The sequence below is a fragment of the Corvus kubaryi genome, unplaced genomic scaffold (assembly GCF_017639235.1).
Source record: "Corvus kubaryi isolate FWS band 111438036 unplaced genomic scaffold, C.kubaryi_AGA036_p1.0 split3-73, whole genome shotgun sequence".
In the NCBI taxonomy this organism is placed as follows: Eukaryota; Metazoa; Chordata; class Aves; order Passeriformes; family Corvidae; genus Corvus; species Corvus kubaryi.
In genome coordinates this window covers 13,482,819-13,507,705 of record NW_024582091.1, presented here as the reverse complement: position 1 = coordinate 13,507,705, position 24,887 = coordinate 13,482,819, and the positions used below count along the sequence as shown (strand labels likewise).

At 36.2% G+C, this 24,887-nt stretch overlaps 1 protein-coding gene across 2 annotated transcripts in view; it reads right to left on the bottom strand.

Annotated features, from left to right (window-relative positions):
* BCKDHB (branched chain keto acid dehydrogenase E1 subunit beta) overlaps positions 1-24,887 on the bottom strand; it is a 116,563-nt gene that overhangs the window by 46,157 nt on the left and 45,519 nt on the right. Inside the window, exon 9 of one of the 2 annotated variants that reach the window (XM_042016692.1) lies at positions 1,556-1,642. The exons of the other annotated variant lie outside the window; for it this stretch is intronic. Within the exon in view, the coding sequence (XP_041872626.1) occupies positions 1,556-1,642 (87 nt within the window). The remainder of the gene's footprint in view (positions 1-1,555; positions 1,643-24,887) is intronic. 2 annotated transcript variants of the gene reach the window in all.

The window sequence follows — 24,887 nt, the reverse complement described above, 5'->3', positions numbered from 1 at the left end:
TTAAGTGCCAATAATAACACTAGACGCTAGAAGACAGGCTCTTTTGCTTGAGTCTGTTTCACACTTCTGTGAGAATTTATACAGAAAATTAATTTCCTACACTCACAGCTGGCAGTACCTTATGATTTTATTATTCCTAGTTTAATCAGAGACTATCTACAAAAGAAAGGAGGTCAAATGCTGATGATTTAGAAGGATGAAAAATCATGGAATCATAGAATGGTTTGGGTTGGAAGGGACCTTCATCTAGTTCCAAACCTCTGCCATGGGCAGGGACATCTTCAACTAGACCAGGTTGCTCGGAGCTCCTCCATTCAACATGGCCTTGAACATGAACCAGGGATGGGGCATCCACAGTTTCTCTGGGCAACCTGTTAGAGTGCCTCACCACCTTCACAGTAAAGAATATCTTCCATACATTTAACCTAAATTTCCCTTCTTTCAGTTTGAATCCATGACTCTGTTTCTTATCACTACAGTTCCTGACGAAGAGTCATTTTCCAGCTTCCTTGTAAGCTCCCTTCAGATACTGGAGGGCTGCTATGAGATCTCCATGAAATCAAATATTTGGTTCTTAACAGAGAAAAAATTTTGATAGAAAAAAATAAGTTTACCTTAATATAATTGCATTAAAATTAGTACAACTACTCTTTAAAAGAAACTGTACCACAAAGATAAAGAAACATACTATTCTGATTCCTTTGCATATTTTATTCAGAATTACACTTCCAGGACTAATAACTCTATTCCTTCCTATAAAAAGGCTAATTACCAAGCTTTAATTACAGCCTACATGGTTCATACTGTGTGAATTTTACAATCCCATTTCTCTCTGGTCCTATAATTTAACTATCCTAGAATAACCAAGGAAGAGTAATCAGATAGTGATGGACACGCTTAATTTAGGTGTTTCTACAAACCAGTACCACTGATGCACAATGGAAAGAAATCAAGTTAAGGGGAAAATTTCCATGCAGGTACAGGTATAAAACACAACAGAAAGCTCAAAAGGACTTCCAAAACCTAATGCTCAAGACGTAACTGATACTGATGTACATCTCAGCCTTTCCAACCTGTTCTGTGCATACAAGCTCAACACGTGCATGAGCATCACTACAAACACATGTGAACAACTTCTGCAGACTCACACTGTGTTATACCATACTGGACCTGAGTGCTTTTTCTGTGTCTGATTTCAACATTCCTAGAATGTATTTTTAAGAAGCTCAAGGGATAAGCATATGAGAAAAATAAAACAGAACATTAAAACCAGACTATACATGAAGCTTTTTGCCCTGCATCTGACAGTGCCCATTCTCCCTGCTTTGCAGTGAAAGTTAAATTTCTAGCTTAGCAGACACTATGCATAGTGCCTAGTAGGTAACATGATTTCTCAGCTGTTCAGATAAATTAAGGCAAACATCCACAAAACTGCAAAAGAGAATAACTTTCAAAAAAATATAAAAACTCAACTTTTAATGTAGTGTTAAGTATTTCTTCTACAGGCAACCATATTCAGTCATGCAGAACATTTAAAAACAAATAACCCATGTACCTGAACTGTGGAACTGATTTCAGATGCAAATCCTCCTGTCAAGGGAGCCTCATGGCTAATCAGCAACCGCCCAGTCTTTGCCACCGACTAAAAAGGAAAAACAAATGCCCAAAATGTCATCAAATTACAGCTCTTGTGATTTCTTACTTGTACTAATTGTGGAATATATGAAATATATTACTTTGTTAGCAATGTTAGAATGTACCTGCTTTTCCCCTCTTGCATTTCCAGTGAACGATAAATTATCCTAAAATACTAAACGAGTCATTGATAGGATGTTTTTATACTTACTATAAAAGTATTCACATTTTCCACTCTATTTTAAGCAAGTATCAAGAATAAATTTGAACCCATTTTATATGAATTTACTCTATCAATGCAAACTGTAACATTTCTGAAATAGAATAAGGATTTTAACAAGCAGCCAGTAAAAATTTGAATCCTCAAAATACTAAAAGACACATAAAGAAATACTTCACTCGTATCTCTGTACAAACAGATCCTATGTAAAGTCATGGATCATTGCTATTCACAAGGTAGAATTGCTAAACAAAAACTTCAGCAAGAAAACATGTGGACTAGTGCTGCATATTTAAATTTTACACGGCAGTTAGAAGCACCATTTTCTAATTTTAGATTTCAATGTTTGTGCAGTTTTATGTGATCTACTTCACAGATAAATAAATAGCATAATATATATAGATGATCTAAGCATCTTTGATCAAAAAAACAAAACTGTGTTCATTGTGAAACATAACAATGAAAGCAAAATATTTTTAATCTGATGGGAAATATAAAGCTTCACCGCAACAAATACATAGATGTTTACTGCAACTATGCTAAATTGCCCGAATCGAACCTATCAAATACCATTAGTCAGAAATATGGCAGCAAAGCGTCAGCTTCCATAATAGACATTTAAAAACTATTATAATAAAAAGGCTCATTAAAAAAAAGTCTCATAAACTTCTAGACATGCACATCAGAGAAAAAAAATAATCAGATTATTGTCTATGTTAATCTTTCAAGAACAGCTACAGTCTGACATTTAAGATAAGTACAGAGTGTACTGCTGATCTACCATTAGTCAAGTGGAAGAGCCCAAGACAGCGCTTGCTATCAGATCAGACCTTCTGAACACTGTGATCTTCAATTTAATGTCTATACCAGCACGTTCCCCACTCAGACAACTCCATGTAATCTACATAATAGGATACATAAAGGCAATGCCCCAATTATGCAGCTTTCTCTCTGATTCAAGTATTTTTCTAACTCTTTTGCTTTTCTAGCAATGATTCAATCAGTGGTTCTAAACAGCTCATCCACAGATGTACTGGCAAGTCGCAGGCTACAAACATGTTCCATATATTGTACTATGAAGTGAGTTGAAAACAAAACAGAAAAAGTAATTTCAGCAGCTGGAAAGTAATTCAGTTACATAGGCTGATTTCCTGGGGTTTTTTTTCCAGCACTGGAAACTTGTATCTAAAGAAACAGAGATATTAACTGCACTATAAATCTGTCCAGTACATCAAAACAACAGTTCAATGAACAAAATGTATGCTCCGGTTTTAAGCTGATATGATAAAACTGATATAATCGGGTACAAGTTGCTATAGTAAAACCGATACAACTAATCAGTGTTAAAGTTCAGTTTGGTTGTTTGGGTTTTTTAAAATCCTCTTTATTTTAAAAAAAGATTCTTTTGCATATACTTGTTCTGAGAGGTTCACATTTTGATACATTACAAGCTATCATTGAAGTTACAGATCCCATTTCTCAGAATATAACAGAGTATAATCAAACACTGTTAAAAAGCATATAGGCAAATTCACATGGGGTCAGACCATGAATCTGCCAGTCCAGTAAATTATCTCCCCAAAGAGATAATTTAATGTTTAGGGAAGAATAAGAAAAGGACCTTTAATGCATTCCTTCACTATGTCTCAGCCTCCAATTATTTTCACATTACCGGTTTCCTGAATCCAATATGGTCTTTTGTACTAAATAATTAATAACTTTATTTCATCTGTTCACAAACTGAATCCATGTAAATAATACAGAAAAGGGGGGGAGGGGGAGGGAGAGGGAAGGGAAGATAATCTCTTTTTGGTAACCTGCTTCTACTGTATGAGTAATCCTTGTTTTTACATATGATTCCCAGGGGCTTCAAGGACCCCATGTCTGTGGGAGCTTGTTAAGAGCGAACAAGCAGCTGTCACCAAGCACTGCATACAAATATCTCAGCTCTAGTATAACATACTATATATATCACTCCTGGTACAAAACCATGCAGAGCTTTGGTGCTTTTAGTACCCAACCTAGCCTACAGTGAGTTTTTCAGGAACACATGCAATCTTAAGTATTTCTAGTGTGTGTAAATGCATCATACCTATTGGTAAATTGTTCCAGGTTTTAACTCCCTTCCTAGTTACAATTTTGCACCTTATTTCCAAATAATTTGGCTTACTTAACTTCAAAGCTGCTGTTTCTTGTTTGCTAGAAGGAGACACTATCTATTATCATATTTCAGCTCCCAAATGAATATATTAAGACTGTGATCAAATGGTCTCTTAACCACAATTTTGCTAAATTAAGCAAACTGAGTTCTAAATCTTTCAGCAAACAGCCCATTTCCAATTTCTTCATCATTCTTACAACCCTAGCCTGAATCATCTCCAGTTTTCTATGTCCTTCTTGAAGCACACCCATCTGGAACCAGCATTCCAGATTTTTTCAGAGCAACATCAAATACAGAGATAATGCAGCCTCAGTACTGTGGCTCTTGGATGTATGAGGCCTGTTGGCCAAAGCATAACAGGACAAGTCCAGATTTTTCTGATAACTGCAACTCCTTGCTTGTGGGAAAGAAGGTTAAAGGATAATGGCTTCCTGGAATAAAGATGAAAATATAGTGTGCCTTTATTTCAAGACACAAAATTGTATTTAGATATGCTGAAAAATATCTTATGTTCCTTAGCTTAGCTCAGTTAATGATCTTATCTTCTCTTTATCAGTAACAGTCTATTTCATCTGTTTCTTAGCTATTTCTTACCTCTTTTTACCAGTAATGGTTATAATGTCTTCCAGATATTTGATAGAAATATTAAAAAAACAGGTTGAAAATCCAACTTTGCAGGACCTTGAGACTTTACAATTTCCATTAACTAACACTGCCTTTCTATGCCATACAGTTAGAGTCAGGTCAGTACTAATGTCTTACTTTTCAAACTGTGGCAATTTATTTTGTGAGCACCTATTAAATGTTCTCAAACAAGGCTGAACTGTTGATCATGTATTTCTAATTATTTTTGAATAGCTGCTTCTTTCTTGATAATGTCTTCCATGTTTATGGATCATTCTCCCTAATTAATTTGGTACAGATTTTCTGGAGAAAAATTGCTCCTTAAGGTATCAGACTTGTAAATTCCTGATCAAGACACTTTTTTCAGCAAACATTGGGTCTTTGTATACCCTCTTAATTTTAATTATGATACTGGTTTTTTCTATCTTACATATGACAGCACTATACAGTAAAAACAGCAGACAATAGCAACAGATGTGATTCTTCTAAACACAATTTTTAAATATATATTACAATATAAAAATGTTTCAGTCCGTATAGCTTAGAACAAAACCCGCCAAAAACCCCCAACATTTTCATACATTGGTTGTGTCCTAGAATGTTCTGTATCTTCAAATGAAAATTTAACCTTATTTCCTGGAAGCAAAATAGTTAATCAGTTAAAAGTGCAAATTTCAAAACTAGCTGCTCTACTATCTATAGGGCACAGCAGACATGGTCAATGATTACTTGCAGGTATCAATGCTCGTCTATAAGACATTAATTTCACTTTTTAAATCTGTGGCAAAACATTAGTCCCTGTTAATTCAAATAAGGTGATCATTCAACCTCCAGGATAACCAAAGCCCAATATTCAGAAGAGCATTTACACAACAAATAAATGCAGCTCAGTAACATCAAGTAATACAGTCCTCAACCTTCAAACTTAACAGGAAATACACTGCAAAAAACTGGAGAAAACAGTGGTTAAATCAGCAAAGTGTAGCAAATTGAGCAGTACAGAATCAATTACCCTCATCTTACCACCTTTTTAAAAGGTGGACAGATGGAGTGGCTTTTTTAAACTGGAGTAGCTAGAGAAAAGGCTGGCTTTTCAAAGAATGATGTGTTTTGTCCCCTCACAACCAGACACTTGTATTTCTGTAAAGGCTTGATTCTCCCCTATTTCCTCAACACCCCCATTCTGTCTTCCAAAACCCCAGGATTTACACTTTTGCTTACCTAAGTAAAAAAATAAAATTTCGAAATGCATGCACATTCTGCAGCTCATGGAGAGTATTTTTGAAAATATGTCTTCAAAGAACATGGTATGGCTTAAGAGATTGGCACTGACAAAAATGTTCCTTCTTTACAACTAGAAGTTGTTGCTTGCTGATCTCTAAGTCCAGATATACTTCAGAGGGCACCAAGAGATTCTGTATGTATACCACATCTCAAATTAAATGAAAATTGAATTTTTTTTTTTTTTGCCACCTTTAGTAACAGATCATAAAGGGAAGTCAGAGGAAACATTCCGGCACTTAGAGAGTACGGCTTCTCTTTGTATGGTCACTCTGTGCTGTCACAGACCAGTTCAGATGATACAACCCTGGGGTCCAAAAGAGAGAGGTCCTACCCTGCCCAGAACTCCTTTTTCCCAGCCCATCCCTGACATATCAACACTGAGAGGGCTACAGGGAAAGCCAGCTGGAGGGGATAATCTGATTTGTCCTGTACAGTTAGCACAGAGCAGCAAACGCCACTTCAGAGACAGATTTAGAGATGAAAGGCATATCAGGATTTGCACACAAAAAGCTTCAGCAGTGCTCTCTCCCTCTGGAAGGCAGCAGAGACCCAGGTTACAGCACACCAATATCACCTCTGCTATATCCAGTCATCAGAGAAGAGACTCTAGGGCTTCACACTATTAAATTAACACCAAAACAAAATCAGAAACCAGGACTGACTATACTTTTTCACTTCAATTTCATTGTCATGACTGTTTTAGCTTGTTGTCATTCACAAGGACAACAGCTGATGCTGCATCAGAGCAAAAGGCTAAGGGCATGATCACTGATAAGGAAATGTAAAAAAACCCAATGCCTTTGCAAAACAAATGCTTTCAAGGTGCACTCTGAAGGTTTTCTGAACTGCAGCCCAGTGTTTTCACAGTGAAGCAGTTGTGCGAATTGTTTTCAACCTCCCTGACCACACTCTCTATCCAAGAGTTTTTATAATCATTTTTCTGTTCAACTCTCAATTCATTATGTGGGATGTTTTCTCCTCTCCTACAGGCACCGATGACAGAAGAAAACAATGCAAGCCTGGCACTTCCAAGCACTTTGAAATCCAAATGCTGACACTACCAGTAACATATTCCACCCTTACTTAGGAGAAAGCAGTTTTAAACCAAAATGAGTTTGACGCTAAACTACATTTAACACTACTGCTCTCCACACAGAGCAACACCACTACTTCCAGTAAACAGCTGCTTCAGTAACACAGACACTGCCTGTAAAGAAATTATCAAAGTAAAACTTTTCTTATAAAGTTGTTATTTTGTCACAATGGTAAGCTGGCGATTTTCTTTAAAAAGAAAATCCTGTTTTCAGAAAAATCGATTTTCCATCTCTTACGGAAAAGGAATTTTTTTAATGTTCATTTTCCCCTTTATATTTTTGCATACTTTTGATTGTGTTCTTTAGAGACTATAAAAACTTCCTGCATCATCGAAAAACTAGCTTTCCACAATAATTTTTAAAAAGCTGGTAAAAGTACTGAAATTATATTTTTATTGTATCCCATTTTGTACTAAGCATGTATGAAGCAATTATAAAACTGTATAAAAATGAACATTAATTGGTATGTGCTTTTACCAAAAACAAATCAGAATACGGGAGATTTAAAAAAAAAAATTACTTGGTAAAGTTTCAATAAATGTCTTGAAAAACATTTCCCTTTTTCATTTTTAGACCAGCTTTAATGAATTTGTGCTTGGAAAATGTAAAACCTGAGGGAGGCTACTTTCCCCAGCCCATTAGTTCTACTTTCCCTTTAATGTTTCAATAACAAATTGCATAGCAGCATTCTTGGTACTGAACACCACGAGCATAGAGATAGAAATAAGATCCCAGATTTCTATTCAGCACTTCCCACAGAGAAATATGTAACATAATCTGCCAGATAAATCACTGAGGATTACATTCACTCAGCACATGCAGATCCACAGAATGACACATCCTAACTACAGTTTGTGCATGTGATACACTGACAGTCCTAGCAAATGCAGTTATTCCATCCCCAATTTCCAGATATCCCAGCAGATGAATCTCACTGGATTTGTGGGATCTCTGGAAAACCGAATAGATCCTCAAGCACCATTTTTTTCTCCTAAGGTCCTAAGAGAAGGAATAGAAGGGAAGGGGAACTGGTTGTGTCCTAGAACCCTGGACACAAGAAAGCCCTGCAGCTTCCGAACAATCATGTTCTAGTTTGCAAATTATAGCCATCAGTTGCCCAAGAGTGCCTTCTTCTAGAAGAAGGAAAAGATAGGAAAAGTATGCCCTCTTTAAAGCTCCTACCAACAAAAATAATTCTTAACATTGAAGAAAAAATGGAAGAAGAAACAAAACAACATCATTTGCTGTGGGTTTCAACAGAACTAAATTTCCAGAGAAGGAAAATGAGAGATGTACTCTATCACAGTGTCTACACTACACTTCCAAAAGTGAACTGAAATTCATTGAGACATTTTTCAATAAAATCAAGACAATTATGAGATAAACAAATGACATGAAAAAACATTACTTCATCAGCTCAACAGCCCAAAGCATGAATGAGATTTCTCAACTACTGGTAAGGAGACAGTCAGCCTTCCCCTCCTTCTGTTAAGATTCTGTTAAGTATAACAAACATTATCACAGTATTGCAATTGTATAGCAAAGAATCCTAGCCTAACACTGGCAACAATCTAGGAAGATCAAAAATAAAATTACTTGGAAAGAAAAAGAAGTCGTTTTTATTACATCACTTGGGAAGGCCATTGGACAAAAATCTTTAACCAAAATTTCTCAAACAATAAAATGAAAAAAACATAGGCACTTCTGTAATAGATGAGCATGCTGATTAACAGCAGGGAGTGGAAAACAAGTCCATCACCTTTCTAGCTTGAGAGAAACAGCTAAACAATTTGAACTGATCCACATTAGCAGAGCACAAATCTTAATCTTCCTGTTACTACTTAACCGAAACAGAGGCTTCTAATCCACTCCTGTCTGCTTTTTCAGCTGATGCAACCGAGGTTTGTGCTTTCTGACCTACAAGTCTGGAATTCATTGACTGCAGATGGCACAGCCAGGGCTGCTGGGCCAGGCTCAGACCTACTGCCAGCTTTGGAAGTGCAGAATGAGTTTCCCCAAACCAAAAGAATCTGTGATAACTAATTTACATGTCAAGAATGACAATGAGGAGATCCTTTAGGGTTCCCAGACTGCAAAGAGCACAAAGATGAAGACACTTTGAGTCTGGTTTCTATCAAGGAGAAGCAAAACACAGGAGGAGACAACACTAACAGGAAACAGTGACAACAACAGAGAGTAGGAAAATTAAGAGAAGTATTAGAAATGTATGACATTTACCTCAAACCAAATGATTAATGCTTCATCAAACAAATTATCAAACCATGCACTAAAATGTAACATTTTGTAGACAGCTGCCATACTGTTCACTCAGCTCTTTGAAAATTAATACTATGCCTTTGAATATTGATTTCTAATAAGGAGCAAAGCTCCAAAAAATAAACTTAAGTTCATTTTACATGGCCCCTTTAAATCTGTTCTCTCCAAAACGATCAGTCCAACTGTGCTTCTATCTGGCTTCTTCTTTTACCAACTCCTTAGTACTAGCAATATATAGCTGGAAGAAAATCCTAATGAGAGCTCAAAGGAAGGGGAAGCAACACGCATATAATCTGGAGCACAGAGAAAAGCTGGGATGCAAAGGCAGAATGCAAAGAGAATGCAAAGGCAGAAACAGAAGAGGATGCTAACAGTAGCATGGGTGAAGGAAGAGAAGGAAGACAGGCCCTAGTACAGACCCCTGCAGTCCTTGCTTGTCACTGGCTTGCATGTAGAATATTGTACTCTACCCACTAACCATGACCATGCAAGCACACAAACAGCATTTTGCCTATCCAGCTGTCCACTGCACCAGAGCTGTTCATTGGATACAGGAGTATTCTGAGAGTAACAAAAGCTTTTTTGCAGTCAAGGTGTCATTCATTGCTTATCCTTTGTCCACAGATCCAGACACTTATCACAGATTAAGCCTTAGCAAGGCCATGCTTACTTTTCCTCATCTCTTTAATACATTCAGAAATCACACGAAACTTTCAGTTTGGGTGAAGAGCACTAGTTTTACTAAAAACAGCTTCAAAGTATTTACTGATAGTTCTTTCATGCAATACTTAACATTCTCTTAAATCTGATCACAAAAAGGCAACCAAGTGCTCACTGAAGCAGAAGACATGCACCTGTGAGCAGTCTTGAGTGGTATCAGTGAGATGACCCACAGCTGGGAGCACTCCAGCAATCTCAACACACATTTTCAGAACTGCACTCTACATCATTATTTAGAAAATGTTATTGGTGTTTTCTTCTTGGGCAAATCTGCAGTTGCATCTGAATGATGGGGTGGACAGTACACCCTCAGCAGAGGTGCAGATGACGCCAGACTGGGAGGAGCAGCTGATAGGCTGAAGGAGCTGTGCTGCCATTTGGAGAGACCTGGACAGGCTGACAGGAACCTCATGCAGTTCAAAAAAGGGAAGCACCAAGTCCTGCCCTTGGGGAGGAACAACTCCATGTACCTGTGCACACTGTGGGCTGCACAGTTGGAAAGCAGCCTGGCAGGAAAGGGACATCACACTGACCATGAGCCAGAAATGTGCCCCTGCAGCAAAGAAGGTACATGGTGTCCTGGACTGCATTAGGAGGAGTGCTGGCAGCCAGACAAAGGAGGTGATGCTGCCCCTCTGCTCAGCACTGGTGAGGCCACACCTGGAATGCTGGATCTGGTTCTGTGCTCCTCAGTAAGAAAGACATGGACATACTGGAGAGTCCAACAACAGGCCACAGGGATGATTAAGGAACTGGGATGAAGGGACCTCATCTATGTATCTACATACCCAAAGGGAGGGTGCAAACAAGACTGAGCCAGGCTCTTTTCAGTGGTGCCCAGAGGCAGAATTTCTGTTGTTATGCTGATGTTGCATACTGAAATCCACATCAGGACGGATCTTTTCCCCCATTGTATGTATGGCAGGAACAGTTCATAAAGAACTAATGTGACCACAGCAGGGATGCACATATGAAACAACTTGCAGAGAAATGTTAACACTACCATAAAACTTACTGACTCAACATACTAGTATTTAATATTCCAGTATGTATCATTTTACACTATCAATGCCAAAAATAATTCTAAAGTACTAATGTGGGTTTTTCCTGCATAGCACCAAAAACTGTTGTAGTATGAAGACGGTGGTGCAGAGATAAGGAAGAATGAAAACAAGCACAGGAATAATGCAAAGTAACATAGAAAATTTTAAAAATTGCAGTCAAAACCAAAAGGGGTTGCTCCAGGGCTAGGTAGAACATCCTAAGAAGCAATGAAGAGGTGATAGTAAAACAGTTATGGCCTTTATACCCTACACAACATTGGCAGGGTATGGCTGAGATGATCAACATAGAGATTTATAAGTTTCCTGCAAAGTCAAGAACCAAAGACAGATCGCCAATGTGTAGAGTAGCCTATAAAGAGTAGCAGGGAATTCCTCTCCAAAGAACTTGCAATTTAAAGAGCTGAGACTGTGAAAAGAGAAATGAGGTATGACACACAGCAGGGTGCATCTCAATACAGTCTGGGCTGCTTGATATAATTTTTAATAGGAGAGGGTTAAAGCAGACTAAAAGGACTAACATTCTATCAAGTAGTGACTAAGTCTCCAATGCCTTTCAGTAAACTTACTCTTGTAATACAACTGTTCTACAAACCCTCTTCTAATACTTTTGTATCATCATTCTACATACCCTAAAACAGAAAATTGCTGAGAAAACAATAGGTGATAATAATAGTCATGGATTGTGGGGACAATTTATGTTTTGTGCAGATGGGTACTCCCGTTTAACTTAAAAGTATGTAACAACACAGCAATCAACTTCATTAAGAGATAGGCAAAGAAAAAGTATTTCTGGAATTCCACAGCATGGCTTTTTGATATCCTTAAGACAAATTGCTACATACAAACTACAATGAATTGGTTTGGGAAGAAAACTGATTCAGAATTCAAAAGTAAATTTAAAAATAAAACCCATCTGGCTCATTCTTATAACTTTATATACACTGCACTGACTTTATTGCATTCTTTTCCTCCACCTCTTCACATCTCATTTACTTTCTGGCACTGAAATCTCCCCTTAATAGTGACAATTAATAATTTTAATAAACATTTGGTGCAAGAGTATGTTTACTTCTGAGATCTCCACATACAATCTGCTACACTACTGAAGTAAGTAGCATGAATATTAAAAAATACTTCTTTTAACCAAATGCCTCTAGATCTCCCAGTCACTGTGTTCTAGCAATAACTATGAGCAGATTCCTTAAATAGACATTTAAAGTATAATGGCAACTAAACTTAAGGAAAATATTCATGAATCCATTGGACTGGCAACTCGTGATTCCTCAATACTTTGAAATATATTTGCCTACTTGACCACAATTAAATACATCTGTTCAAATAATCCTTCTCTGTGTATAGCCTCAAACATAAAATTTAACAGCAAAGGTTTCAGAAAACAAGAACTTTTGCAGCAGCTTCCAACCTTCACCAGTGTGACCAGTAATTAATAAAACACCATGGACAGATCTATCCTCCCTTCATCCTCTATACTTTTTAATTCCCTGTTTATGGGAGCAAAATTAGGAAGTCTCAGAAAATACAGATGAACAATACTGCACCAAAGAGATCCTTTGCACTAAAGAGATCCTTCTCATCCCAAAAATCTTCATTAACACATTATAAGACACCCGTCAGGTTTGTGTGGCATCACCACATTCATCTGACATTCCATGGAGAGAAGTACTTTTCAGAGTTTTAATTAATTGTTAAACATTACAAATTAGTGTCTTCATAAATTAACTTGCTTCTTCAGTTTTCTATATTCGTGTTCAAATTCAGCACTTATTTTAGGCCTTAAATGTTGTAAGTCTATTAATAAATTAAAATTTGAGATTAGTTAGCCCTCCTCTTGCTTTTCAGAAATTACATGCATCTTGTTTATTAATATGTTCAGGTTTTGAAAATTTCATCTGTCCCTCAAATTCCTAGAATAATCAGGCTGTAACAGTACATCTCCTTTTCACTATAATACTTCGTCATAAAAGAATAAAATCCAAGCTTTTAAGTCTGAGTGTTTTTTGAGGTTCCTCCAAGATAACCTTTAAGGAAAGACTGCAGTCTTCCACAGCCAAAAAGGCAGAGAAAACACCCACATTCCATAAGATGAAAGTCCCAAAATCTTAGAGGGATCTATCTCTATAAAGGTACCTGAAATACTAAGAGCATCTAGATAGCTTTATTTATCCCCCTTCCTCACAGCCACCACCATTCTCTCTGTTCAGTACCCTTGCTCTTCCAGGTGCTCTCATTCTCTAGAGTCACATCAAAAAGTCAGACAGCAAAGCTGAGTTATAAAACACGAGGATGAACAGTGCCTCAGCTATTCTTTTATTCTTGAAAAACAGATGGGATCCTGGACAATTCTTAAAGGGCTCCCATGGACAATCCAGTTATTTGTAAGATTCATACATCTTCTACTAACGCAACTACTGTACTATACTTTCTGTGAAAAACACCAGATAGACAACTTCCCCAGCTATTCTGGAGGATCTAAGGACAGGCCAGCTAATTCACTGCCATACTCACACCCCAACACACACACAAAAACACTGTCTGGAACAAATCTTGGCAGTATTCATCCAGAAGCAAAACACTACGCTGCCAGATATGACCCACATAACTGGTCTCTTCAGAATAATTTTATTGAAGCTAACTATATAGGTTTGGAGAGCTTGAAAAAAGCCAGCAACTGCTCTTAAAAGAAAGGAGAAAAATAGCATCAGGTCACCAATAAAATAAGTAAAACAGACTGGAATTTTATTGCTGAAGACAATAATACTTCATTTTCCCCCACTGAATTGCTCAGTAGCTTCTAACACAATTCAAATAACCATGAGGACAAACAATAGTTAGAGTGTCCCAGCAAAAAACATGCTTTGATCCAAAGAGAAAGATTAAAATAGAAGTGCTGTTCCTTAAAGTTGTACATGAAGAGGAAGACTGTGAGAATACAAGAACTTGAAGGCAGAACAGACAGAAGAAAAACATGAATTCTGGAAAATGAAAAGTGCAGGAATGTTGACAAAGAACTGTGGATACAATATTGCTGCTAGCAAGAATTTTCTTGTATCCACAAAGAACAGCAAGAAAAAAGAAAAGGCCATGGCAAGAGACATGCCAAGTTCTGGAAAGAAAATACCTGGATTCTGTAAGGTATGGAGAAAGGAACTGAGAAAAGTGCTGGCAATACCACTAGTGGCATACCCCTTGTTTGTTTTTCACTCTGGTTCATACCGGGAATTGCAGCATGAGCAGGACAGCAGTGAGGCTTTGTTTCACTAAAGCTCCCAAAGAAGCAGGAGCTTCAGCATCTGTGCATCCAGCATCTGTTTCATTCCTATATCCTAAATTACTTCCAATTCTGATCCATAAATTCATTAATTTCATCATAGACAGCGGAATTCATTTCACTGAAGATGTTGAACCCACTTAGGCTTTACTGGACTTAGTATCTGAATTACTAACATGGACTATATGGGAAAGCACGAGACAATAGAAGGGAAAGATCTGAGCAAAATAAATAATTAAACAAAAATATTAAGTAGACAAGGATGATCAAGTAGGTGTCTGAAAATGAGAGCTGTGCCATCTCTGGCCCTTCCAAAAAGAAGCATTAGTAGGTGAAGTGATAGATGTGACAACTATTTGAATAACAGATTGTTTACAGAATTTTGTGCCAAGTATCTTGCAAACCTATGCTTTAAAAATTACAGTATCCCTTGTTTATGTTCTTCTTAATATATTTTTTTGTATTACTTCCCATTTATTCTAAAGCAACAACCAACTCATCTTCTCTTTTCATTCTTTCAGTGTCATATTTTGTCCTATTCTCCCTTCTATCTTTTGTGCTCTCTTCATCCAAACCATCTCAGCAATCCTCATGTCATTTCTTCTACAATCTCCATTTCTTTTCTATCAGTTACACTCTCTCCCTATCTGACCTAGAAGAAGGAATAGTCATTTTCTAGGTATATATTAATTTTCAGCCTGTCAGCCAAGATAATGAGGGTCCTGCAACCTGATCTCATTTTTCTGTCCATTTTTCAGTGTCCTGATAGACATTTTGCAGCCAAATGCAAGTCTTAAAAATATTAAGTTCCTAAAAGCTTGGTAAAAATCAGTCCTTATGAGGTAGATTAGTACTCCTACTAACTTTGTAACCTCATAAAAGACAAGCTGCACTTAGCACTAGCTCTCCCACACCTCTTTCAGCAGCAGCCAGTAAGCACCAACAAATTGTCCCTGTCGCTTTTTATCTAGCCATCCATTTTAGAAAGGAGCTGAGCATCTTAACGTAGGTAAATGGAGGACATAGAATGGTGGAAGGTAGAAACTACGGGACACAAATTCATAGAAAAACAAGCTTAACTCCTCATGCAATTTTTTACTTTTTAAAAGTAATTATTTTTCATTCTTTATCATAATGTTTTCCAAAGTAAAGAAATAAATTCATTTCTGTGCCTTCACAACATTGCATGGGAAGGGAAAAGATGGTAAGTCCAAATCCAAAACCCATGGAACAGATATCTGAGAGTTCTCTGGGGGTTTTTTCAGGCTTCTGTTTCATGGAACACTCCTACTATGCTGCTACGATTTTTAAATCATTAACACAGAGTTAGCACTCAGTAATTTGCCCATAATTTATAAAAATACCATGAAACAATAGTTGTTTTCCATTTAAGTAATAACTCTGTTGCCCTTACAACAATTAATTTGATCTTTTTGATGTCTATCACTCAAACCAATAATTTGGATAAAACTTTTTCCCCAGAAGAGGGACTAAAGCTGCAGTGCTCAGGATAAAGGTAAAACATTACTTCTCTATATCAGCTGAGCAAGATCACATGATGACTCAAGTCTATACAAATGTGCAGGTTTTATTATTCCTGTTTTCTGGACCAATTGTATGCAACAAAAAGTCTGAAGTTGTATCATATTAACAAAGGTTAATATTCAGCAATCTTTCCTTTAATAGATAGACTTGAGTTTCAGAAACTATGATTCTATTTTCTGGAAAATGCCACTATTATAATCTTCCAGCATGTTCCATATGTCTTCCATATCCAAGCTAAAACTAATAAAAAGGTTAGACTACACTAAAATAAGAACTTCTTCCAGTGCTTAAAAACATTACTATGGTGAATCATATGCCTTCTAGTGCTACTTGTACTCAACCAAAGTCATTCCACAATTACTCATTTCCATAAAGCTTCATCGTCTTTCAGCTACTGAGAGCTACAGCAAGCCAATGACATTTGATGGGTTAGGGCAGGACAAGGAAGCATTAGCATACACAGAAACTTGTCACAAAATATATGCATTTGCCACTGATCTCAATGGAATTCTCTTCAATGACAAACACCAAACCAAGCCTCATCTTTGAGACAGATATTTCTTGACACACAATAGAGCTATATTTAATTGCTGCATTGAACCTTGTAATACGTTAGCCCAAGAATCACTAATTATAGAAATTTTTAAATGTACACAAAAGAAAGTCTACCTACAGACCAAGAAATACATTTCATTTTTAAATAGCCTCTCCTGGTAAGCTGAAAAAATTGTGAAAATAATCTGGGAAAAACAGCATGTTATAAATTTTTTTCATTGATCACTCATCACCATTATGAGTGATGCATGAAAAAATAGCATTACAAGTCAGCAGCATGAAAAAAACAGCAATAAGAGTTTGTAAGTATTCCTTATCTATTTGGTGTATACTCCTCAAAGAATTAACTATTTGGCTTCTTCTGTTTAACATGATACACAGGCATTTGCATTTTTCACTTAGATCAGCAGCTTAAAAGATGTTGAACTCTTTACATGCTTATCAACTAAAAGACAGCAGTCATCTTTGTACATGACAAAATAAATAATCAAAGCCTATAATTCATTCACTGCAGAGCTCTGAATATTGCTGAGTAATAGTCTTTGTTCCCTCCTTTCTGCTTATTTCATACTATTTGCATCTCTCAGACAGTCTTTCCTCTAAACAGTTTGAAATGTCATAGTCTCGAACTATGTGTCACATAATATTTTTCTCCCAAATCACTAAGGCAGATGGCAGATGGGATAGAGACAGAAAAGTCATGAAGTTGCTGTAAGAACCATACAAGGCACAAATGAGACCTTCCTGTCTTGAAGCCGTAATTTCCAAATGCAATACCATTGAGTAACACTCATTCCCAGTCTGGAATTAATACTGCATCACTGTAATCACTGAAATGCCTATAGAGATCTCCTCATTTACATCCTCTAAATATGCAGGAACCAGAGAGAGAAAACGTTAAACACATATCCATGGAAATTACCAAGAAGCTCTGTACATCTCAGAGCATGATGATGAAAGAAGCATAACTAAGCTTGTCAACGGAGCAAAACCGTATTTGACCAAAATGTCAATCCATTTCTGGAAAGCAGTAATTAGCAGAGCTGTAGTTCTGTTAAGGATCTCTAAAAACCTTTTTTTGCTAGGGGAAGGGCCAGAGGGAAGACCAATTACCCAGCACTGTAGGTGGCAAACAAAATGAGGTTGTTTACTAGTTTTCTCCATTTTTTCACTCTGAGCAACATCTGCTTACAGAAAAGCACTTGCTGCACACCACCTCTCACAGAAGCTCAGCACCTTACTGCCCTGTAACAAATTCTGTGTTCTCTGATATTCTTTAGAGCTCTGTTTGCAAAAAGCTTTTCAGAAGCAAGTTTATCACAGTTTCTAGATTTCTCAGGTAAAATTTTCTTGAGTGGAATGTTATCATTTTAGAGAAAGACTGTTGCTTAGTCTTTGTTGTCATTTGTTTTCCTCAAAGGGGAATTGGTTAAGCAAAAATTAAACAGTATGCTAAATTCAGAAAATTGGAAAGGGGGATTAAAGCTCTGTATTGCAGTGCCTTGAAGAAAATGAGACAAAAGACCCATAGCTTTAAAAGTTACTGGAAGCCCCAAATAATTAATGTATTTACCTTAGGCAACACTGGAAAAATGGAAGACTAATACAAATTTTATAAAAGGCAAGACCATGGCATAAAGAAATTGAATAAGCTGACAATTATTTTAAAGGACCTGTAAGGCACTTGAATAATGCAAATCACAATTTCTTCCTTTATGCTTTCACATTTCTAATGATGTTTACTTATAAAAGCATTGAGCCTCTAAATTACATAATTTTAGATTGCTCAGAGTTTCTTATTTATTTAAAGATAGCATTTCTGTGTTACCAAGAAATATTTTATTTCTTTAGAACACAGATGGTGAAAGCTCAAAACTTCATCACATCAGTAATTTCCTTTGTACTTCGCTGAATCATCGGTTGCTCAATCGTGTCAGTTCTGATATAATGGTGATAATTAAATAAATACTAAATTAATGAAGAATACAGGAGAGAGGGGGATTGTGAGTCTTCTACACTCCTTTATTTTGACCTTTTCCCAATACTGGAAAAAAAAAAAAAAAAAAGGTATTTTATTCTAGTGTGGACCAGGTCAGAAAATTAACAGTGATGACTTGAGCAAAACAAGTTACGATTTTACTAAATATTTGAGAACTACTGAAGTTACAGAGAAAAAAATATATAGCTAAATTCATCTTTTCTATTAAGCAAATTCCATTGTGTTACTAAGTCATTTCTGAAACAAGAAAGGTTCCATATATTAGCTTTTCAATTATCCCAAGTAATTGCCCTAGAAAATCTCTACATTTTGCAACATTTGTACCTATGAAATCAGATATAACAACCAAGATCTTTCAGGTTTAACTTCAAAATGTATACACCAATCCTGATGATACTTAAATGTCTAGATGATCAAGATGATAATTTAAATCTAACACGTAGATACACAGTAACATATACATTAATTACTTTAAATACACTTTGATTGTCCAGTAGAAAGGACAATTTTTTACTGTGTAGACAGATTACTCTGAAAGATTTATTTTCTTTCACTGGAAAATAAAACTATATTAACACAAACGGCTGACAGTGTGTTAAGATCTAAAAATCACGTTTTCCCCTAGTCAATCCATTATTTAAAACATCATTAAGCTCTTAGCCAAAAAAATGACAGTATCAAGAGGGTTCTCTAATGTCAGCAAAACACCACAGCTGGTAATCAGAAATTAATTGTTTCCATGGGCTTGTAAAAGTGCAACTTTTTTTTGCCATCATATTGCAAATAGTTCAATACTAACACATGAAAAACTAAATCCCACTGCCAAGCTTAGTAACCCAAATTTATTTTTTTCTCCTCAACTACATTTTCCCTGTAAGAAGCACAAAGAAAACACACACCTTCTAAATTTTATTTAGACATCAAAATTTTTAAGAGAAACCTTTTAAACTTTGAAAAAGTTTTAATAAATCAACTTTTGCCTTCAGTACTAAAATAACATACCAGTTTAATGGCAAATGAAAAATAGATGTCACATGCTCTTTAAACTCAAAACTGAGTCCCCTTTTGCAGCAACCATTCAAGCCCTTCTTCCTTAAGAAATCTGTAACCTTCCAAGCACAGCACTACTGAGAATTTCAAAGTCTAGGTAGCGTGTCAGTAAATGCACCGCAAGTGCCAGCTGTGATAATATAGTATAGATTAGTACTTATTGGTAATGTTTGACCACATGCCAAAAGAGTGATTTTACAGTTTTGTCATGTGCAGATCAAGGAACTTATTAAAACTGGCAATATGGGGGTTTTTAGCTGGACAGAGAAACAGAATGCACATTTACAGCACGAGCATTATACAGTAACCAAGCGGTATTAAGTTACCACTTTTTTCTCATCTGGAAAGTTTGATTAGCATTCTCTGTAAACAATTGCATGTCTTAAGCCACAAGACACAAATCAAAGCACAATTACAACTTACAGCACACTTCACTGCTGATCCAAGTAATGCGACTACAGTTTAAACAGAATACTGCTCAGGCAAGTGAATAAATACCTCACAAATGAATTGAATGGAAAAAACGAATTGTGTAATCTTAAAATTGTATCATGGCAAGCATTCATTATGCTGGCAGCTTCTTCAGTAGGCTGAATGAACAATTCCCCTCACAACACACCATTTTAAAAAATAGTAAAAATTATTCTTATGTTTAACATAGTTATTTTAGATTGCTTCAGATTAAGACCTTCCAGTACTTTATTAATTTAATTTCTGTTTTTCTTATATGTTATCCTTCATATTCTCTCATCAATGAGATGAAAAATCAGTTTGAACTAATTCCCCCTAAAGACTTTTTATAATTTTATGAATAAAAATCTTTCCTATTTTAAATAAATTGGCAAAATATCTATATCTCACCATCTCACAAGCTATAAGGTTGAATAGCAAAACCATTTGCAGAATAATCACACAAGTAGAAAAGTAGGAGAGGAAGAACAGTGTCAAGATAGTACACGAAATTTATTTTGTACTAATATTCACAAAAAGCAGAGAATACCCAATTTCCCTGCAGATTTACCACTGTAGTGAGATTCATTACACAGTAAGTAAAATCACACCACTTCCAGAATGATACAGATGTGTAGTTCCTAGTCAAGTCATGGGCAGAAGAATAGGACATGAATCAAGCATATGACAACATTCTAGCACTGCCAATGGAATCTCCTGCTTTTTCTCAGATGTCACTGGTCCATCCTGCATTTCCTACCACTAAGGCCCAATTTTTTGCATTCTTCTCCAAGTAATGGCGACACATGCCATAGCTCAAAGTACTTCCTTTCATTTGGCTCCTCATTTTAACTAGTGGTACCTAAAGTACAAAGGCTAGAAATTATTTTAACACATCTCTGTGTACCAAATGGGTACCTGAAAGAAGAGATCAACAAGAGCAGTAGCAAATGTTGCAACAGTCATTCCTCCTGCTCTTTGTGTCTGGGAGAGACAAAGCCAACCTCTGTAATCAGATACTTCCTTTTTCTTTTTTTTTCCTTTGTGCCTAGAAGAATCAAGTTGAATAACAGCAAAGCTTTACTCTTTTTCAGCACAGAAAACAGAATATGCTCAGATGCCAGTACTGAACAGGTACAAAGACCTCCAGAGATATTAATGGGCTGATATTAAAGGTAAATTAGATGAGCATCTTCCAAGAGATGAAGCTACATGGTGTCACAGCATCACTAATCACTTGCTGTATCCAGCATACAAATACCCAAAATCTAAATGTAATTTAGCCGGAAGAAAAATTTCAAGCAGAACAGACTAAAAGTTAGGATCTGTCCCTTGAAATTTTGTCATGTGTTATATGAAAAAGAATACTCTGTACAACAGGCAGCTTCTCGGTTCTGTAGGGTTAGTTCCATATAACAACTGAAAGGAAATCACAAATAAAGGGGAAAAATTGCTAAAGTACACTGCTGAAATGTAGTATCATAGAAAAATATAATTAATTTTTTTGGTTTATAATTTCCTTTTACATTAAAGTCCTCAGGAACTTTGAAATATACAAAGTTTAGGATTCTCAAAAATGCTCATCAAATGAAAATTTCTGCAGTAGCAGCTTTACATCTCAAAAGCATATTTTGCAAACAAAAAAGCTAGGAAAACAAAATTAGTCTAATTTGTTTCTGGAGAGAAAGAGAAATGCAGACCTGTTTTTTCCATGTTAAACCACTATATAATCATGCAATAATTCAATACATGCATCTCATTCTACAACATTTTTTGTGACATTACAAAACAGCAATTTTTTGGTTTTCTATATCCACATGCAAAAGTAGTATGTCCACCAAACCCAGGCTAATTCTGTCCTATTCTATCACACTATTCAGTAAAATATTATAAATTCCAGGACAGTGCAAATTACATACATAGAACAAGTAAGCAAACTGCAAGGGTTTCAGATTAGTTCAACCTCCTTATGATAAAAATAGTAGCAGAGGACTCATTAACATATACTCAGAATTTCAAACATTTCAATATGGTAAAGGTCTTAATGCGTCTCAGAGCTGTCAAAAATTGTGTAACAAGAAGTTATAATATGTATAACAAGAAAATAACTGTTTCTATCTTAATGAGTCAATAAGGTAAACAGATATTCAGGATTTTACGCACTAAATCAGCCCACCAGATTGCAGGGAGCAGTCAAACAGACTAAAAGAATTTCAAGAGGCTTGGGGGACTTTAGGAGTAGTCCATATTAGCTTGACAGAAGAAGCAATTATAGAATAGACTGAGTCTATTTAGAAGAAAACCATTTCTTGTGCAGAATACTGTTGTGTTGCACATAGAAATTAAAGCAATCCATAAGTACAGACTCTTGAACACAAAATGAAGATGGGAGCGATGGGAAATGGTATCCTGTTCCACATTGGTAGTATCAGAGAAGGTAGCAGCATAATGAAAACTAAGTCTAATACCAGGTATAGCTCTAAGCTCTTTGGAAAAGATCTCAGTGAGTATGTGTATCTTAAAGAAAAACAAAGCCTTACTATAAAAAAAATTCCAACAATATTTATGACAATTTGGAAATCTCTGCAGTCTATTCTTTTATTACAAGCATTTCAGACTGCCATCACTGTGAATAGAAAAATACTTACAAGAAGCTAAATATAATGCATTGTGCTATTAATAAATGCATATTGTTAGACAATAATTCAGTAAAAAGCACATTAAATCTTGGCATGACAAATTTCAACATTATCTTTAGAAGTACAAAATTATTGTAGAAATACTTAAAACTACATTCTCATGGGGTAAAGGTTAATAAAGCACAAATAATAAGAATCTGCAGCATATGAATCCTAAAAAAAGTTTAAAAGAGCAGCTGGCTCAACTGAGTGATAGTGGCAGGATAAATAGCTATAGACATTTAAAAAAAGGCAATACTGTAGGGAAGCAATAATTACGTCTATGGAAGAGTGATTCATATATGATTACCATCATGGAACTTCATCCCAACTTCCATTAGAATTCAATCAGCACCACTTGCAAGGAAAAAAATAAATGCACATATTGGAACCATAAAATAGCTTCTAACTATAGACTACGTACCACTGCTTATTTATTTGCCTAAGTGCCTTTAAATCTGAAGGTTGTAATATATAACATGAGCAAAAGGGAAAAGGTCTGATGAAGAATGGATGGACAGTATCATCAGCACTATACTCTATGTTAACAGAAACTAAATGCAAATGCCTTTTCTCTGTCTATGGTTTTCTCTAATCAGATTGTTTCTCAAGTATCCCCTGTCAATACATAGGCAAAAAGACTGAGAACTATTTTTATATTGGGAGGGAGAAAGGAGAAAACAGAACTATATATACACAAACACCTTGCCACTGAGGTACATCCCTGAAAAAACAAGATACACGGGAACAAAAAACAAGGCTTCCATTCAAAGCTTTCTTAAAACACAGAAGAGGAAAGATATGAATAATTAGCTTCTAAAATGGTTACATATATATTCTCATAACTCTAAAATGTCTGCCTCCAAGTATGGCTCCAGCATTCTGCTTCTGGAAGCCAAGCAACAGTCCACAGCACTCTCTAGCAACCTGAAACTACAAGACCAAAAGACACAAGTTTCTTATGGAAACAGTGACAAAGTTAACTGTCATCATGCAAGCAGTACAATTTTAATCACATTTTATAGGTACAAGATCCATTCAATAAGAAATCCAAAGAGCAACATGTAAAATGGCAAAAGATTAAGAACAGATAGCCAAGAAACATAAATCTGATCCCAGGATACCTGTGATACAATTGTACAGTTCAATGCCTGGTGAGTGTAGTTAATGCATAAAAAACCCACATCAGGCCTGCTGATCTTGATTTTCCTTTTATTCACAGTCCAAGTCGATGAAGTAAACTTAAAGGAATGGAACAAGCTGGTAGACCCATAGGTCTGCTAGGACATGCTGCCTTTTAAGTATAGGACATGAAAGATCTACTACTGAAAATTATTCACTGATCATATCTGACAAAAATGCCACTTGTGCATTAAGGATAATGCTCTAGTACATGCTGGAAAAAAGGCTCCCATCAAAGAGCCTCGATGGAAGACAGGCACAGAGTTTGCCCCAATCTGTATTACCCCCTGGTTCCCTCTGTGGAACTCTGCTTTTCTTTTGCTCAGATTTGCTCTTTCCAATGAGCAGCCTATGTGTTTGCAGCCTGACAAGCCTTTATGCTGACCTCCATGAGGGCGTCTGCAGAACCCTTCCTGAGAGGAGCAAAGCAACACTGAGTGCCCAGAACTACAAACACCCCTTCACTTGACTGCAGCATAGTGCCCCAAGGAAGCAACTTCAGAATGACTTTTTCTCAGCACTTCTTTGCACTAAGGTAGCAACCATTCACAGACAGTTAAGATGACTAATTAGGTATCATTTTGTGTGGCAAATACTTGCCTTCTAAATAATACAAAAGTATAAGAATGTTATTTGCAAATTTTCTCTTTCGAAATTAAAATGGCAGAGTGATACTAATCAGTTCAATATTTAAATAACATTCTTGGCTGAATTCAGGGTGAAAAAGCTACAGTAACTTGCACAATCCCTTAAGAGTACTAAATCCTGAGCTAGATTTCCTACCTCCAGTAACACATGCATATTTTTCAATATAAAACCCACTACAACTTATCCTGAATGTGACCAGTGAAGCACTGGGAAGTGTGCCACTGGCTTTTTAATCAATATCACATCACCCAGCAGTTCTTACACAAGAAAGTCCACACAGCCTAATCTGTTCAGAATGTCCAAGCAAATCTGTTAAGCATAGTGAAGAAAATAAAACTTTTATTTGAAAACTTCATTCCGGAAGGGAGAAAAAGTGCTTTTAAACAGTTTTGCGGTGTATAAAGAAAACATT